Below are 19903 nucleotides of genomic sequence, written 5' to 3' on the forward strand. Positions count from 1 at the left end.
GCAGCTGCGGGGGCACCCGGTCTCCCAGAAGGCACCGCGCCCGGCCGTGCTCCTGAACTGACGGCGGCGCTCGCCAATAGTCGCCGGCGGCCTGTGAGGGCACTTCGAAGGGCGAGGGGAGGGCTTGGCCTCTCGCGCCTAGTTTCCCCGTGTCTCTGCGCCTGGGTCTGTGGACCGTCCCCTGCAAGCTCCCAGAGGCGGCACAGCCCCCGAGAGGTGAGGGGCTCCGCGAGGGCGGGAACCAGGCTGACGCGGCCTCTAGGGAGCAGAGCTTGGTCCGTTGCTGGGAGTGCCTCACCGGCTGGGGAGCCGGGAACGTACCCCGGGCAATGCCGCTGGCTGGTCGTTGTGGTAAAGGTGCCCCTTGGCCGGTGGGAGAGGCTCCAGAGTGGGCCTGGCCTGCTGGCCCCTACTGGGATGTCCCTTGCCGCTCTCAACGGGGCTCTCACGGCGGAAAAGAGTCAGCAGGCCATGTATGGACAGCTCTTGGGGGCCTTGCGATTGCTCTTTGAGCCATCAACTGCCCCCCCCTTCCTCCCCGAAGGGCATCTGAGGGACCCGGGGTCCTAGGTGCGCATTACGGCTTGATTCAGTGGCCAGGCCAACTTATAAGCAGATGCCCTTGGTGTCGGACCCCAGGTGTCCTGTCTTCTAGCCCATCGCTCTTCCTACCTGCTTGAGTTCACCCGCTCTTCCCAGTGGAGTTTGCATCTCCTATTTCTCGGGAGGATGACCCTTGAGGTTTGGACATCGTCCGGCTTTCATTCTCAGATCTTCCTTTCAGGCCAAGCTTGTTAAGAGTGTCTAGTTCAGGGACCTTCCGTTTCAGTTAGGAGTTCCCCCACCCCAGCTTACCTTTCCTTCTGCTTTACATTTCGTGTGGCCTCACTCTCCAGGCCATATACTGGGGTGCAGGCATGCCTACCTGGTTTTGTGGGTAACCCATGGTTTCTCTTGTCTGCAGCTTGGCTATCTGACAGATTTCCTTCAGTAAGAGGGGACTCCTGAAGCTCTGCAAAACGAGTGTGGTGTGTGATTTCAAGGCGCGATGGCTGCAAAAGTGGTTCCAATGCCCCTAAAGCCAAAGCGGTCCTTTATACTGAGAGTTCCTCCGGACTCCAAGCTGGGCCAAGACCTACTTCGAGATGCTACTAGTGGGCCCAAGACCATCCACCAGCTAGTTCTGGAGCACTTCCTCACCTTCTTGCCCAAGCCAAGCGTGGTGCAGCCCAATCAGAAAGTCAAGGAGACTTTGGTTATTATGAAGGATGTGAGCTCAAACTTTCAGAACAGATGTAAGAAGTATATGCTGTTTCACTAGAAGAGAAGAGAATGGTATTGGGGTCTGAAATAGGTTTTCATGTTAGTAATGAATTCAGGTTAGGATAGTGGGTATTGAAAAAAAGGAGTGGATTTTAATAAGTCAACTGGGGAGAGGGAGTATTTTTTTTTCTCAAGCTGGCGCTTGAGTGGATTGCTGGGTGTGTGTAAAGCCATGGAATAAACTGTGTGTAACTTTCCATAGTGGAGGGGGAGTGTATATCTTTTTACCATAAAGAAATTTGGGTGAATTGTTTAATTGACTGCCGTTTATGTGGAATTTTGGAAATTTTGTGCTTGTTATGGGCATCTCCAGACTTTACCCTCCGCTTTACTAGTGAAGAGAATTTAAAAAAACCCGTAAGGGAATCATTCTTTTCATAATGAGGAGACCCTAGATACAGGTTCAAGACCCTGTGATTTATGGCTTGAGCTCTTCCCTGGGCTCACAGAAGCTGAAAAAAACCATGAGTTGCCTTCTGAGGGAGTGAGGACAGTGTGGCCTCAAGGTGTGGTTAGGGTTTCCATATTAGAGTCACTGACGTTTCCATTAACTACAGCTTCCTCTTTCCCCAGTGCAACCTCATCCCATAGTGAAGCTTCTACCCAGAGAAGGAATCCAGCAGAAACAGGACACATTGTCTCTGTATCTGAAAACTGAGCCTGAGGTGGGTTCGGTTTTCCCGTTCACTGTTTTGAGTACATCACTTTCTCTGCTCTTACAGCCCTCCCCGCTCAGTCAAACCCATATATATGTATTAAAAAAAAAAAAAAAAGATATACCCTTGTAAGGAGAGTGGGCTTGTTTTCATTGCCTCTGGATGTTTCTCTTCTGCTTATCCTTTGGCTCCTGTCTGAGCCTGGGTTTCCTGTCTGCTGCATCTGCGTAGGATTTATAGGCCCCTTTCACCTTCCCTTCCCTGATCCTTGGGTTCCAGCCTATTTTACCAGCAAGGATGTCAAGCAGCCTCTGTTATTAAGAGGAATGGGGTCTATTGCTCTTTCAGGAACTGGTGGTCTTTGAGGATTTGAATGTATTTCACTCCCAAGAAGAATGTGTGAGCCTAGATGCTACTCAACAACCCACCTCAGAGAAGGAAGACAGTGTTGGGGAGATGATGTTATTGGGTAAGAAATCTTGTGTGTTCATATTGAATGCTATGGGAAAAGCATGTTCTTCTATTTCATCAGACTTTTTACTTATTTATTTTTTAAATGTTTATTTTAATTTTGAGAGAGAGAGAGAGAGAGAGAGAGAGAGAGAGAGAGAGAGCGCGAGCAGGAGAAGGGCAGAGAGCGAGGGAGAAAGAATCCCAAGCAGGCTCTGTGCTCCCAGCACGGAGCCCGATGCTCAAACTCACGAACTGTGAGACCATGATCTGAGCTGAAATCAAGAATTATATGCTTGGGGTGCCTGGGTGGCTCAGTCAGTTAAGCGTCTGACTTCGGCTCAGGTTATGATCTCGCAGTTTGTGGGTTTGAGCCCCACGTTGGGCTCTGTGCTGACAGCTCAGAGCCTGGAGCCTGCTTTGGAGTCTGTCTCTCTCTCTCTGTCTACGAAAAATAAACATAAAAAAAAAATTGGATGCTTAACCGACTGAGCCACCTAGGCACCCTTCATCAGACTTTTTAAACACCTGATTAACACACCAGCTAACGTACATGTTCACACTCGTTTAATTTTTATTCCACGTGGCAGAGCTTGCACCAGCTGTGGGTGGCCATTTTTTGTGTATCTTTAGGGCAGCAATGGTGGAGGGGACTTCTCTTGGTAAGCAAGACCTAGAGCTAATGTACTGACATCAAATATTCACACAGATAAAAAATGCAGCCAGGTTGTTTCTCAATCCATTTTCTGGATCTAGTGCTAATCTCCCAACATGTGTATTTTAAATTGTGTTTTCATTGGGTGCATGAGTCTTTTTTTCCTTGATGTCCAAAGGCTAAGAAGTCTACTAGTGTGAATGAAAATATATCACACTATTGGTAGAAATGATATCTAGCACTTAGTACTTGTGTGTTATTATGTACGAGGTACTAGTCTAAAGTGCTTTGCGTGCATTTATTACCTCATGTATTTCTCACAATACTGTAGGACGTAGGAATTACTACTATTTTAAGATGGTGAAACTAAAGCAGAAAAAGGTCCATTGCTAAAGGTCACACAGCAGTAGTTGGCAGAGCAGGGATCTGGACTCAGGGATTCTAACACCAGAGCCTGCAGCCTTAGCCCAGAGTTGTACCACCTTCCTGATGCATTTCTCACAATTGTTTCAGTGAGTTTCCTGTATGGTTGGTGAATGGGTCCTTCTTCATTTCTGCTTATTTCCCAGTAATGGTTAAGCAGCATTCGCAAATGAGAATACTGCGTACGCACTCATGTGGCAGCAGTTCTCTGAGGCTGTTGAGAGATGATTCAGCCTTTCTCTACAAATACACTGCTACCCAAGAGTGACCAGCCTTCAAAAATCGCTTTGCTGAGCGCCTAATACTTCTTACTTTGCCTTCAGGGCTGTTTGCTTCTGAGGCTGAAGCAGAGCAGAAAGTGGATTTTGTGAGTTGCCTGGGGTGACAAAAATCCATGGCTGTTGAACTCTAGTTGTCTTATGCTGTATGGTCAGGGTAGTAGTACATAGTGAGCCTGCTTAATTTTCCACAAGTTATTTATTCTATGTAGTATTTTTTGTTAAGCATATATATACATATTTATAATAATAATAATTGTTATTATTATTATTTAGAGAGAAAAGAAAGCTCACGAGGAGCGGAGAGGCTCAGAGGGGAAGAGAGAATCTTAAGCAGTCTTCATGCTCAGGGCAGAGCCCGACATGGTGTTCAATCCCATTACACTGGGATCATGACCTGAGCTGAGATCAAGAGTCAGACATTTAACTAACTGAGCCACCCAGACACAGACACACACGTTTTTTTAAAGTAAATTCTGTGCCCAGAATGGGGCTTGAACTTATGACCCTGAGATCAAACATCGCATGCTCTACAGACTGAGCCAGCCAGGCGCCCCTGTTTTTCTTTGCTTGTTTTTTTTTAATTCAAGTTAACATATAGTGTAGTATTGGTTTCACAAGTAGAATTTAGTTATTCATCACTTAGACATAATACCAGAGCTCATCCCAGCAAGAGCCCTGCTTAAATGCCCATCACCCATTTAGCCCACCTCCCCTTGACCAACCCTGTTTGTTCTCTGTATTTAAGAGTCTCCTAGGATTTGTCTCCCTCTCTGTTTTTATCTTATTTTTCCTTTCCTTCTCCTGTATTCGTTTGTTTCTTAAATTCCACACGAGTGAAATCATATGATCTCTGTCTCTGACTTATGTTGCTTAGTTTCATCCACGTTATTGCAAATGGCAAGATTTCATACACTCTAGTTTCATCCACGTTATTGCAAATGGCAAGATTTCATTCTTTTTGATCGCTGAGTAATACTCCATTATATATATATTTTATATTCCAATATATATGTATTATACTACATCTTCTTTATCCATTCATCAATAGATGGACATTTAGGCTGTTTCAATAATTTGGCTATTGTTGATAACGCTGCTATAAACATTGGAGTGCATGTGCCCCTCCAAATCAGCATTTTTGTATCCTTTGGATAAATACCTAGTAGTGCACTGCTGGGTTGTAGGATAATTCTATTTTTTAACTTTTTTTTTTTTTCCTAAGTTTACTTATTTATCTTGAGAGAGCAAGAACACACAGGAGGGGCAGAGAGAGAATCCAAAGCCGGCCCCGCACTGTTAATGCAGAGCCCAACGCAGGGCTTGAACTCACACACTGCAAGATCATGACCTGAGCCATAATCAAGAGACGGATGCTTAACTGAGCCACCCACACGTCCCTATTTTTAACTTTTTGAGGACCCTCCATACTGTTTTCCAGAGTGGCTGCCACAGTTTGCATTCCCACCAGCAGTGTAAAAGGGTCCCTCTTTCTCCACATCCTTGCCAACATCTGTCGTTGCCCAAGTTGTTCATTTTAGCCATTCTAACAGGTGTGAGGTGGTATCTCGTTGTGGTTTTGATTTGTATTTCCCTGATGATGAGTGATGTTGAGCATTTTTTCAGGTATCTGTTAGCCATCTGGATGTCTTTGGAAAAGTGCCTATTCATGTCTTTTGCCCATTTCTTCACTGGATTATTTGTTTTTTGGGTTTTGAGTTTGATAAGTTCTTTATAGAGTTTGGTTACTAACCCTTAATCGGATATGTCATTTGCAAATATCTTCTCCCATTCTGTCGGTTGCCTTTTAGTTTTATTGATTGTTTCCTTCACTGTACAGAAGGTTTTTATCTTGATGAGGTCCCAATAAGTTCATTTTTGCTTTTGTTTCCCTTGGCTCTGGACACATGTCTAGTAAAAAGTTGATGCAGCCAAGGTCAGAGAGGTGCTGCCTGTTTTCTCCTGTAGGATTTTGATGGTTTCCTGTCTTACCTTTAGGTCTTTCGTCCATTTTGAATTTATTTTTGTGTTTGGTGTAAGAAAGTGGTCGAGTTTTCCCAACACCATTTGCTAAAGAGACTTTTTTCTATTTTGTCAAAGATTAGTTGGCCATATGTTTGTGGGTCTATTTCAGGGTTCTTCTTTCTGTTCAATTGATATATGTGTCTGTTTTTGTGCCAGTACCATACTGTCTTGATGATTATAGCTTTGTCATACAACTTGAAGTCTGGAATTGTGTTGCCTCCAGATTTGGTTTTCTTTTGCAACATTACTTTGGCTATTCGGGGGATTTTCTGGTTCCATACAAATTTTAGGATTGTTCTAGCTCTGTGATGAATGCTGGTGTTATTTTGATAGGGATTGCATTGAATGTGTAGACTGCTTTGGGTAGTATCGACAGTGTAACAATATTTGTCCTTCCAATCCATGAGCATGGAATGCTTTTCCATTTCTTTGTGTCGTCTTCAATTTCTTTCATAAGCTTTCTATAGTTTTTAGTGTAGAGATCTATTACCTCTTTGGTTAGGTTTACTCCTAGCTATCTTAAGGTTTTTGGTGCAATTGTAAATGCGATCGTCTCTTGATTTCTCTTCCTGATGCTTCATTATTGGTGTAAAGAAGTGCAACAGATTTCTCTACGTTGAGTTTATATCCTGCAGCTTTGCTGAATTTATGTGTCTGTTCTAACAATTTTTTCGCTGGCATCTTTTGGGTTTCCACATAGAGTATCTTGTTGTCTACGAAGAGTGAACATTTGACTTCTTCCTTGCCAATTTGTATGCCTTTTATTTTTGTTGTTGTCGTCGTCGTTGTCTGATTGCTGAGGCTGGGATTTCCAGTACTACGTTGAACAACAGTGGTGAGAATGTACATAGCCATCATGTTCCTGACCTTAAGGGAAAAGCTATCAGTTTTTTCCCATTGAGGATATTAGACTAATGTTTTCTTATTGTAGGGAAGAACATAAAGAGATCGGATTTATTACACTGACTTTTTCTTCAGTCTTGGGTAAAACTAGCATTTATTTTAGGTGACTGGTTGGTGGGTAGGTTGTCAATTCCAGGAACACTTTGGCCATAGACCTTGAGGCCCTGAGGCCCAATTCTCACCCTTTCCATTCCCCTCCCTTGCCTATACCACAAAGCTGAAGATTTAAACTTAGAATCATTCACTAACATTTAATAAATGCTACTTGCTTTTTCCTTAGGCAGGGTTGAATTCTGGAGTTATCAGTGAGTTAAAATGATACATAGTGCTCCATTCCTGCCCTCCAAAGCATCCGGTTAAAGAATAAACTTATCTTAAAAGATAAGTCATTCACCTAAAAAGATAAGCAGTATGGGGGCGCCTGAGTGTCTCAGTCAGTTAAGCGTCTGATTCTTGGTTTTGACTCAAGACATGATCTCAGTTTCGTGGGTTTGAGCCTTGCATTGCGCTGTCTGCACTGGCAGCACAGAACCTGCTTGGGATTCTCTCTCCTTCTCTCTCTGCGCCTCCCCACCTCATGCTGTCTCTGTCTCTCTCTAAATAAATAAAGTTTCTGAAAAATTAAAAAAAAATTTTTTTAATGTTTGTTTTTTGAGAGAGACATAGAGTATGAGCAGGAAAGGGGCAGAGAGAGAGGGAGACATAGAATCTGAAGTGGGCTCCAGGCTCTGAGCTGTCAGCACAGAGCCCAACATGGGGCTTGAACTTAGAAACCATGAGATCATGACCTGAGCCAAAGTCAAACACTTAACCAACTGAGCCACCCAGGTGCCCCTAAAAATTTTTTTTCAATAAAAAAAGATAAGTAGTGTGAAACCATTTTAACTATAAAGAGCTATGAGAAGGTCAAGGCCAGATTTGGAAGTAGGAATAGAGTTTAGAAGAAGATGGATTTGATTTTAGATGAGATTGAATCCATGATAGGAAATAAAATGAGATTATTTTCTGGGTACTTGAACATTAGAAATTGGAGGTCACATGTAGAGATCTGGGAGTCAGTAACATTTGGTCAGTTTGGAAAGGGAAAAGTGTAATGGAATGAACCTTGTGGGTAAGGAATCACAGGAGTGTCCTTGACCGAGGAGAACAGAATGTGTGTCTCAACTCAAGTGAGCCACATAAAACAACTAAAAATGTAGAAAAAAATTCTTAAACACATTCTCAGTGAGACAGTTCTTATGTTTGTATCTGACGTCTCCTGTGGCAAGAGAATATAAACCTTTTCAAGATTGTCTACTTACTATGGAAGAAAGAAAGATTCAGTAGATTCTAAAAAGTAGAAATAACACAGTAGGATCTATCACAATGTGATACAACTAGAAGGTAAAAATGAAACTTGGGGGGGAAAAGTCCCTTTCACCTAGAAATTTAAAAACTATTAAGTAACCTTGGATTAGAGGGGAAGTACAAATTAAAGTTACATAACGTTTGGAGACTATACTCTGTGTCAGCATCTACAGTATAACCTAAAGTGGTACTCAGAAGAAAATTTATGCCTGTATAAACACATACATTAAGTTAGAAAAATGAAAGTAGGGGCACCTGGGTAGATCAGTGGGTTGAGCATCCGACTTCGGCTCAGGTCATGATCTCATGGTTCATGGGTTCGAGCCCCGCATTGGGCTCTGTGCTGAACGCTTGCTCAGAGCCTGGAGCCTGCTTCAGATTCTGTGTATCTTTCTCTCTCTGCCCGTCCCCCACTCATGCTCTGTCTCACTCTCTCAAAAAAATAAATAAATGTAAAAAAAAATTAAAAAGAAAGAAAAATTAAGCCTCTGGTTCAAAGTTAGGAAAACAGTACAATGAAGGAAAACAGAAAGAAAGTATTAGTAAATACAAAATTGGAAATCAGTAAGTTAGAAATAGAGGCACTAATACGTAGAAAGATTTAAACAGAAGTAGATAAACCAGTTTCCATAGAGGAAGTTGGAATTGTCAAAAAAAACTAGCCCCCAACCCAGGGAAAGGACCCTCAGTTTCATAGGAAATTCTTACAAAGCTTTAACAATTGCACAATTTAAATGCTACGAAAATTTTCAGAGTGAAAAAAAAGGAAAACTTCCAAATTCTTCTTATGAAACTAGTGTGACAAAGATACTACAATCTGATAAAAAAAAGACCATCCTGACCAAGGAAGATTTATTCCAGGAATGCAAAAGCGATTTAATAATAGAAAGCCTATTATATTTTATAGTAAAGGAGAAAAATCCTATGATCAATTTCATAGTTACTGAAAAGATATTTGACAAAATACCAATGCCTTGTGCCTTCTTCGCAAAAACACTGAACAAAACAGTAACTAATGGATACCTCCCTTATGGGATATGCATCCTTTCGGTCTGGAAGGACTGAAACACTGGAAACACTGGAAGGCATTCCCACTAAAATCAGGACAACAACAAAGCCCATTATCACTACTACTGTTTAATACTGTGTTTTAGGTATTGGCCAGAGCAGTTAAATGACAAAGAAATTAAATGTTTAAGAATTTAAGAATCTATTACATATGATATAATTGTGTAACTAGAAAACCCCAGGAAGTGTCTGAAAATTATAAATAATAAAAGCATTCAGTAAGGCAGTGGGATGAAAAATTATTATATGGAAATCATTAACTTTCATATATGCAGTCATTTAGAAATTATAAAAATAGGAACAAACAAGATTAAACACCTAGAAATAAACTGAAGAAACATGCAGAAATTATGAGGAAAACTTCAAAACATTTCTAAAGGGCAAAGAAGTAGATCTGAATGAATGGGAAGAAATACCATGTTGGCCAGGAAGATTTAACATTAAAAGGTCAGTTCTCCCCAAGTTCATTCATGAAGTGAAGGTAATCCCTTTAATAATGCCAGTAGGATTTTTCGCCCTGGTACTGCACAATCTGATCTCTAATTCAAATGGAAATAAATAAATACAATGACCAGGAAAATTGAAAAGAGCAGCGAAGCAGAGGAGCTCATAAAAGGTGTTGGGACAACCCAGCCATTTGGTGCATCATACTTTGTACCCCAAGAGAAAGACCAGCAGATTCGCTTAGGAATACAAATGACCCATAAACACATGAAAAGCTGTCCAGCCCAACTCATAATTAGAAATGCAGATTAAACCTTTGCCAAATTACCATCTTTTTTCATCCCTCAGATTTCTAGAAATCCAATAACAACACAGTGGTGGTGACTGTGTTGAGAAATAAGTATAATACTGGCCGACATGCAGAATGACTCCCTATATACGGCAGTCTAATTACCAGTATTAAAGATGCATTCACCGGGGTGCCTGGATGGCTCAGTTGGCTAAGTGTTGGACTTCGGCTCAGGTGATGATCTCGCGGTTTGTGAGTTCGAGCCCCTTGCGGGCTCTGTGCTGACGGCTCGGAGCCTGGAGCCTGCTTCGGATTCTGTGTCTCTCTCTCTGCCCCTCCCCTGCTCATGCTCTGTTTCTCTCTGTCTCAAAAACAAAACAAAACCAGATGCATTCACCTTTGAAAACAATCCAGGTGTCTCTGGTTGAATATGATGTGTCCACATAGCATACCAAGGTAATCTCTATGCACTGGAATATAACGATCAAAATAAAGCAAGTACCAGACATATACACAGTATACTACCTTTCATATAAGAAAAGAGGAGAAAGGAAAATACATCACCTAGATAAACAACGAAAAAATAAAAAGAAACTAATAAAACTGGTATCTGTCTGGGGGGCTGGTAGAATGGATGGGGATAGGGACTGGAGGAAGGCTCCTTAGCATACACCTTTTCACATTGAGTTTTGTACCATGTAACTATATTAGCTACTAAATTTTTTTATCATAAAAAATAGTACACTAAAGGAATATAAGATATATTCATTGACACTCTCAGGAAAATCAGAAAAATTCCTATGAGTTTTGATGAATTGTCTTCAAAACAGGTAACCCTTTACTATAACATGACATTTATGGTCATTCATCAAACACTGATGGTAATTCTTCAAAAATGAGAATAACGGGTGCCTGCGTGGCTTAGTCAGTTACAAGTCCGACTTCAGCTCAGGTCACAATCTCACGGTCATGAGTTCAAACCCCACATCAGGCTCTCTGCTCTCAGCCCAGAGCCCACTTCGAATCCTCTCTCTCTCTCTCTCTCTGTCCCTTCCCAGCTCGCTCTCTCAAAAATAAACAAACATTAAAAATAAAATTACGAAAATGAAATAAGGAAACCTGCCATCACTATTATTAACTAGATAAGGCAAAAAGATAAGGGGTTAAGAAGAATAAATATTGGAACCAAAATATGGTTTGTATTTAGAAAATCTAAAAGGAACAACAAAAACACTATATTTAATAATTTTAAAGTAGGTAAATAGGGAATGTATAACAATAGCATTCTTTTTTTAAAAAAAATTTTTTTTAACGTTTATTTATTTTAGAGACAGAGCATGAATGGGGGAGGGTCAGAGAGAGGGAGACACAGAATCTGAAACAGGCTCCAGGCTCTGAGCTGTCAGCACAGAGCCCGACGCGGGGCTCGAACTCACGGACCGCGAGATCATGACCTGAGCTGAAGTCGGACACTTAACCGACCGAGCCACCCAGGCGCCCCAACAATAGCATTCTTAAATTAACAAAATGGGGGTGCCTGGGTGACTCAGTCGGTTAAGCATCCAACTTCAGCTTAGGTCATGATCTCATGGTTCATGGGTTCGAGCCCCTCATCAGGCTCTGCACTGATAGTGCAGAGCCTGCTTGGGATTCTCTCTGCCCCTCATGCTTTTTCACTCTGTCAAAATAAATAAATTTTTTAAAAAATTAACACGGGCACCTGGGTGTCTCAGTTAAGCATCCAACTTCATCTCAGGTCACGATCTCACAGTTCGTGGGTTCGAGGCCCTCATCGGGCTCAAAGCCTGGAGCCTATTTGGTATTCTGTATCCTCCCCCACTCTGCCCCTCCCCACTCATGTTCTGTCTCTCTCAAAAATAAACATTAAAAAAAGTTTTATTAAAAAATTAACAAAATGATGGAAGCTGTCGTTCAGAATGGCTATAAAATAGGAGTGAGCCACAGATGTTTCATTGGTAAATATAAAAGATTCTTTTTTTTTTTTTTTTAAGTTTCTTTATTTTTAACAGAGACAGAGTGCAAGATCATGACCTGGGCTGAAGTCGGATGCTTAACCGACTGAGCTACCCAGGTGCCCCTATAAAAGATTCTTAAATATCGGACAGACACGGATGTAAATGGGAAAACAAATTGTGTAAAGATATTGGTGCTCTCCAAATTTATTTACACTGTAGGTAACAGAGTCAAAATTTTCAATAGGATATTCTGGCTGGTTTTACCAATATTAGACATATTACAAACAATAACATACAGTGTGATACTAAACTCCAAATGTATTAAAAATTAACTGTAGGGACGCCTGGGTGGCTCAGTCGAGTAAGTGTCCAACTCTTGGTTTTGACTCAGGTCATGATCTCACAGTTTGTGACTTCAAGCCCCGCATATGGCTCCACACTGTCGATGCTTGGGATTCTTTCTCCCTCCCTCTCTCTCTGCCCCTCCCCTGCTCATGTCCTCTCCCTCAAAATTAATAAACTTAAAAAAAGAGTTAACTGTAAAAGTAAGTCATAAAGGAATGGCTAGAGAATAGAACATTTATCTGATTTTGAAAGACTGATACTTTTTGATGGTTTTAAGTTGTGGAGTTACAGAGGTAGGCTTCAGTTAAATATTTACATTAGTAGTGACTGCCTACACAGGGATTAAGATTTGCAAAATGTAAAATTTATTTAAATTTATGAGTCTCTCAGCCCAATAAATTAGTGGTTTGTAGTAACAAAGTGCAAAATAAAGCTACAACGAGAAACCATTTTATACCTATTAAATGCTGACAGGATTAGGTAAAATTGATACCCATATCTTGATGCTTGTGCTGAAATTGGTACAGCTTCTTTTGAAAGAAATATGGCAGTCAGTGTCAAGGACTGTGATAAAAATTGCCATATGCTTTGACTCAGCATTTTCATTACCTAAGGGAATAAATGAAAAAGAAAACGTCTGTTCGTGTGAAACTACTAATCCAGCAAAGATTCATATCACAGATCTGTGGTTAGCTGTCTATCTAAGAGGTTGACTTAGCCCTTTAATATCCATAAGTTGCCCAGAGTTTAGGGGGTCCCTTGTTGCTCTACCTTTTCACAGCATACTTTTCTTTTTTTAATTTGTTACTTAATCTTTGTATGTTATTTTACACAGACTTCTTTCGGAGGTAATAAATACAGAAAACCCTACAGATCAAAAGTGTACGCCTCACAGTTTCACAAAATGTACACATCTGTCTGACCATCACTCAGACCATTCCTGGCATCCAAGAAGTCCCTTTTGTGCCCACTGCCCAGTTACTACTCCCCTTTCTCCCCCAAAAAGACCACTATGGGTTTCTACCATAGTTTAATCATTTGTAATCACCCTAATGCCCAAATAATCATCTACTGAGTGAACATGATAGGCCTTCATTATTTTTGGTCATTTGAATTATTCCCACTTTTTCCCTATTATATAGGATATTACAGTATTACCTAATTCCATACTATTGTAATACTTAACGTAGTGAAAACCTAGAAGTTAACTCATCGTACCTTTCACTTACTAGCCTCCTAAAGAATGGGATGGTGTACCCTTGAGTATTGATGTCTTTCATCCCCTGGTCCTTAGCTCACTGTTTACACAGAATATAAGATCAATATAAACTTCTTGAGGAATTAGTGCTTACTCAGAAAGCAAACCTATAAAATCTTTCAGTGTAGTCCCCCTCATTTCATTAAAAAAAAAAAAAAAAAGGAAGAGGGTAACTGGGTGGCTCAGTCAGTTGAGCGTCCGACTCTTGATTTCTGCTCAAGTTATGATCCCAGGGTCATGGAATCGAGCCCTACATCAAGCTGCGCACTGAGCATGGAGCCTACTTGGGATTCTCTTTCCACACCCCCTTTGTCCTTCCCCCACTTGAGTGCTCTCTCTCTCTCTCAAAAAAAAAAAAAAAGGACTGTGTGCTTGCAATGCTTTGCATAGAAAGATTTATCAGGGGCGCCTGGGTGGCGCAGTCGGTTAAGCGTCCGACTTCAGCCAGGTCACGATCTCGCGGTCCGTGAGTTCGAGCCCCGCGTCGGGCTCTGGGCTGATGGCTCGAAGCCTGGAGCCTGTTTCCGATTCTGTGTCTCCCTCTCTCTCTGCCCCTCCCCCGTTCATGCTCTGTCTCTCTCTGTCCCAAAAATAAATAAACGTTGAAAAAAAAATTAAAAAAAAAAAAAAAGAAAGATTTATCAGTCATATATTCCATCCACAGAGTGGAAAAGGAGTGTTGGTAACAATTATCTGCTAGTCCTCAGATTTCTGATACTCAAGATTATTGTTTGATGAGAAATCCAACTTGCTTTTTTCCTGTGGTATCATATCCCTCAAAAGTTATTCAATTCTCTTTGTTTCCACAGACAATGACATTAATCCTGAGAGTGACGATCTTCAGAAGGAACCTGGAGAGAGTGAAGATCATAGAGAAAAGACTTCAGATTGTGATGAAGTGGACTGTTCTATGGTCTCTGAGCAATCTCCGTATTGCCATAAAGACAGACTAAGTACATCCACTCCAAAACAAAGGAAAGTGAGAAATCTTCTAGTTACTATTGAAAATGATACTCCACTAGAGGAACTCTCAAAGTATGTGGATATCAACGTGATTGCACTTACCCGAAATCGGAGAACGAGAAGATGGTACACTTGTCCATTGTGTGGGAAACAGTTTAATGAAAGTTCTTACCTTATATCCCACCAGAGGACTCACACTGGTGAAAAACCCTATGACTGTAGTCACTGTGGGAAAAGCTTCAATCATAAAACAAACCTTAATAAACATGAGCGAATCCATACAGGAGAGAAACCTTATTCATGTTCTCAGTGTGGGAAAAACTTTCGTCAGAACTCTCATCGGAGTCGCCATGAAGGAATCCATATAAGGGAGAAAATATTTAAGTGTCCAGAATGTGGGAAAACCTTCCCAGAGAATAAAGACTTTGTGCTTCATCTGCAGAGTCATGAGGCTGAGAGGCCGTATAGTTGCAAAAAATGTGGGAGAAGATTTGGTCGGCTTTCCAACTGTACCCGGCATGAAAAAACCCACTCAGCATGTAAGACACGAAAGCAGAAATGGGATCAGGAAAGGTCTGATGGTCCTGCCTTGACCTGAAATGTTTAATAGGGAATTCTAAATTCCCAGGCTTCTGAAAAGATGCAGATATGTGAAAACCTCATTATAGTCAAAATTGGGAAAATACCCATCTTGGCTGAAACCTCAAAGTTTTAGAAAATTTCACAGGGAAGAAGACATTCTCAAGGGCTATACCTCAGTCAGCATCCACATTTTCTGGATTAAGGAGCTCTCTTTTGTGAACTTCTACAACAATGTACAGGCCACAGATCCCTTTGCCCCAAAAGGCTTTGAATAGGGGTCTGGAGGCCACTTACCTGTAAGGTGAACAGAGTGGCTCATGTGTACGGAAAGTGTATCCATTTTCCCCCCACATAGGAATTCACACTTGTGAAAAAAAAAAATAATGCAAAAGTCCTTATCTGGAACTGTGTTCCCCTGCGAGAACCAAACTACTGATTTATTAAGCCAAGAGCTTCTATTAGCAGTTCACATAACCTTCTAAGAATACCCTGTTGAAGCTTGAGTGTTGAAAGGGATTGTTTACTTTGGAATATAGGAAAATAACAGCAAGTGAATGTCAAAGACTTACTCTGTCATTTGTATGTGATCTAAACTAACCATCGATGTCAGTAACATTTGCATTTTGCAGTGAAAAGTGACTTTTACAGGAATACTTTTCACAACATACTTTTAAAGTGTCTGTTGTTCTTACTGCATTTTTTGTCCAGCCCTTCGTCGCTCAGATAGCACTCATGCCTTTCCATTGCCAAAAGAAGTTTGGATCACTCAGGCCCAGCCACCCAGCCCTACTACTGGTAAAGCTCTTCAGAATCTTGTCCCTCTGCTGAGTCAAGAAGAAGGCCTGCTAGGAAGGAAATCCAAGTGCTGGAAGAGGAAGACGTCGGCTTGGACACATGACTGGCCAGTAACCTTACCATGTGCTCACTTCGCCTCCAAGCTGTCTTCAGACCCTTGGCAATGGGTGGTCACTACCTCACAAGCAAAGTGTTTTATTTAACAGTTGTCTCCAGTGGCTAGTTCACATTGCCCCTCGAGAGGCAGGATTCCAGAGTCTTCATTGTAGTGGATGTTTGTTCTCTTTGGCCTCCTGATACCCAGACTTTCCTGACGTGTCCACCCAGAGGCCAGGCCAGCGGTGCCTTCACGGGACCGATCCTGTGGTGTGTTATTTTAAAGATTCTTGATCAGTTTTGCTTTATTTTAGGTTTCCTGGAAGTTTACATTGGTATTTTGATTGAAATAGGTTAATCCTATAAACTATTTGGGAAAACTTGTTAGCTTTACAAATTTTGTTTCCCATGCCTTTATTAAAGTATTGTATTCCTGAGTAAATGTTTCTAATTTTCTTAACGTAAGTTGTATACGACTTTGTTATTGCAAATAGTTTTTTTTCCATTGTATTTTTCTAGTTGGCTCTTGCTTTTACATAGGAAAGTTATTTTTAATTGTATATTTGTGAAACTAGCCACTTCATTGAATGTTAATTTTTAGTAATTTCTCAGTTCTGTTACAATCTGTGGTTAAAATTATACCATCTTCAAATAATAGTTTTGTTTCTTTCTGCCTATTGCTCTTTTTTTGTTATTTTGTTATTTTTTTTTTTTAATGTTTATTTACTTCTGAGAGAGACAGCGTGAGCCAAGCAGGGGAGGGGCAGAGAGAGAGGGAGACACAGAATCCAAAGCAGTCTCCAGGCTCTCAGGTGTCAGCACAGAGCCTGATGCAGGGCCTGAACCCACAAATCCCAAGATCATGACCTGAGCCAAAGTTGGACACTTAATTGGCTGAGCCACCCAGGCGCCCCTTTTCCAATTATTTTTTAAACCTGTAGTTCTAAGTTTTGTTTTGGTTCAAAGCATACTAAAAATGAAAGACATCTGATGATACAATTCAGTCCTGAGTCCTAATTCAGACACTTAAAAGCCACACACACAAAAAACTGTCCTTTACTGATTTTGTATTTCAAGCCTACAGTACCCTTTAAAAACCAGGGACAAAACTGGATGCCAGCAACGTTCTTCTCTTATTCCTCAGGAAGACTGGCTGGGGTCTTCCTGGTTATCACACCTAGAAAACAAAGCCTAAGTGGCTGCTGGGCAGTAACTAGAGAGGGTGGGGTCTATGGGGCGAGACTGTCCCCATAGGGACACAAGGATGCAAGAGTCAGACCACACAGTACTCAAGGCCGGTGGGTGTGTGATACTCCCACGACGCAAACCCCTCCCCACCCAAAACCCCTCACCACCCCCTGGGAGCTGCTCTCTGCTGTGGGCTGTGGTGTAGGCGAGGGCCCAGCAAAATCCTTGTCACCTACTGTCCCCAGAGGATGGGGCCTGGGCCGCCTGACTTCCCTACACCTACTCCCTGGACCCTGGAGGGTCTGGAGCAGAATGCTCCTCACCCCTGCTCTGGAGCTCAGAGGCAGGATGCCCAGGGTCCACACCCCCGAACAGGAGAGCACTAGGAAGCCGTTGGACGACTAAGTGCTCGATAAGGAGCTGACAATTAGTTCATGAAAATCAGTAAACACTCAACAACGAATGGTTTTCCAAGAGAGCAGCAAGGGCCAGTTAGCACATCTGAAGGCCTAAGGTACCGGGTGGCTCAGTCGGTTGGGTGTCTGACTCAGTATCAGCTCAGTGGGTTTGTGAAATCGGGCTCCTCGAAGTGACAGTGTAGAGCCTGCCTCGGATATTCTTACTCCCTCCCTCCTTCCCTCTCCCTCTCTCTCCCCTTGCTGCCTCACATGCACACATTCTCTCTCTCTAAATAAATAAATAAACTTAAAAAATCTGAAGGCCCAGATATCCAGTTAGAATAGCAACTTCAAATTGAAGGCATGCATCCCCTAAAAACACAACACAAGGACCAGGGGTTGTAAAGGGAAGCAACGCACCCATGGAGTTTCTTGGGATGGAGGATGGGGAGAGGGGGTCAGAAATTCAATAAAACTAAAAAAAACATATACAGCTCCAGAATGACAAGTGCTAGGAAGGGAAGAATTCTAGAAGGGTGTTATAAGTGGATTTTCCAGGGAGGACCCTGGGGAAGTGGCCTTTAAACTGAGACCAGAAGGATGAGACAGGGGCAGGAAGTGGGCAGCAAGGGAACATTCCAGTAAGACATGAACAGATAACTGTTAGGTAAACTTGAATGGCTACAAGAAGTCTGAAAGAATGTTCAGGCTTACTAGTAATCTAAGAATGGTAAATTGAAAGAACAAGGTGTCAGGTGTATTAAATGAGCAGGCTGTGTGTATGTGAGTATGTAAATGTTTGGCTTGGCAAAAGAGGAATAATGGTATCCATCTATTGGGACAATCTTAAAAAAATATATTACTATTAGTCCCATCACTTACGTTCTCAATACAAGCAAAAATACAACACTGTAATACCGAAAATTCAAAACAGCCCAAATGAATAAATATGTAGAATATTAGATAGCTAATAAAAAAAACGAATGCTTTTCATGCCAAAAAAAAAAGTAATGTTTATTTATTTTTGAGAGAGACAGACCCTGAATGGGAGAGTGGCAGAAAGGGAGACACAGAACTTGGAGCAGGCTCCAGGGTCTAAGCTGTCAGCACAGAGCCTGACGCAGGGTTCAAACTCCAGAACCGTGAGCTCATGACCTGAACCAAAGTTGGACGCTTAACCGACTGAGGCACCCAGGTGCCCTGCCCCCAGTGTTTTTCATTTATTTTTGTTGGTAGGGTGGGTCTCGTCCTCTCTTTCCATTCTCTCAAGCCCACACCGGTTTCACCTTCAATTCCAACACTCCCATGAACACTTATAGAACATTTCATCCAAGAGCAGCAGAACACACATTCTTCTCAAGTGCACGAGAAACATCACCAAGACGGACCGCATATGGGCCATGAAACACACCTTAGCAAATTTTAAAAAATAGAAATCATACAGAGTATGCTCTCCGATCACAGTGAAACTAAACTAGCAATTAATAACAGAAAAGATAACTGGAAAATACCAAAATATATGTGGAAATTTAACAACACCCTTGTAAATAACAAATGGTTATTTAAATCTCAAGAAATGTAAAAATATTTTTGAACTAAATGAAAACGGACATACAACTTACCAAAACTTGTGGGATGCAGTGAAAGCCATGCTTAGAGGAAGATTTATAGCCCTGGATGCATATATTAGGAAAGAAAGACCTAAAATCAATCATCTAAGTTTCTACCCTGACATCTACAAAACAACAGAAAATTAAATCCAAAGTGAACAGAAGAAAACCCAAATAAAAATCAGAACAGATATCAATGAAATTAAAAACAGGAAGCCAATAGAGAAAACTAACAAATGAAATCAAAAGCTGGTTCTTTGAAAAGATCCATGCATTTGGTAAACCCTTAGCCAAGCTAACCAGCAAAAGAAGAGAGAAGGCACAAATACTACTGTGAGAAATGAGAATGAGGTCATCGCTGTGGATCCTTTGGACATGAAAAGGGCACTAAAGGAATATCATTGTGAAAATTGATAAAAGGAAACTTCACTTTGAACGGAGTAGGGAGGCTTAACCTCCCCACTGTGTGAGAATGACAAGCTCTCATAAGCTGCCGTTGGCATCAACCGTAGACCCAACAGGAAGAGAGGCCTCATGAGTAGATACTACCGCCTACCGCAGCAGGAGAAAGAAAGGTTTTGTCCTTGCCTAGAAAGAACCAAGCCAGTGACAATCACAACTCAGCCAATAAGGAAGCATGACACTTCAGAACGCCATTTACTCCAATGGACTTTTTGCTTATGACGGCCCCTCCCAACTCCCCATCTTCTCTATACAAGAGCAGTCCTCTTTGTCTTCTGGGAATGCCTGTGGTTTCATCATTGCATGCTCGTCACTAATTGCAATTCTCTCCTAGTTCCAGATAAACCCATTTTTGCTGGTAAGATAACT

At 41.6% G+C, this 19903-nt stretch overlaps 1 protein-coding gene across 1 annotated transcript; it reads left to right on the top strand.

The window, feature by feature from the left end:
* Nucleotides 1-83: 83 nt before the first annotated feature.
* Nucleotides 84-16550, top strand: ZNF200 (zinc finger protein 200). Its single transcript, XM_047087197.1, has 5 exons — nucleotides 84-216; nucleotides 965-1295; nucleotides 1897-1988; nucleotides 2328-2448; nucleotides 14250-16550. The coding sequence occupies exons 2-5, from the start codon at nucleotides 1049-1051 to the stop codon at nucleotides 14999-15001; spliced, it is 1212 nt and encodes a 403-aa protein (XP_046943153.1). The 5' UTR covers nucleotides 84-216; nucleotides 965-1048; the 3' UTR covers nucleotides 15002-16550.
* The last annotated feature ends 3353 nt before the right edge of the window (nucleotides 16551-19903 follow it).

This window comes from Lynx rufus, unplaced genomic scaffold (genome assembly GCF_022079265.1).
Source record: "Lynx rufus isolate CCGP_SWC_20201006 ecotype Redwood Valley unplaced genomic scaffold, mLynRuf1.p SCAF_23, whole genome shotgun sequence".
Lineage (NCBI taxonomy): Eukaryota > Metazoa > Chordata > Mammalia > Carnivora > Felidae > Lynx > Lynx rufus.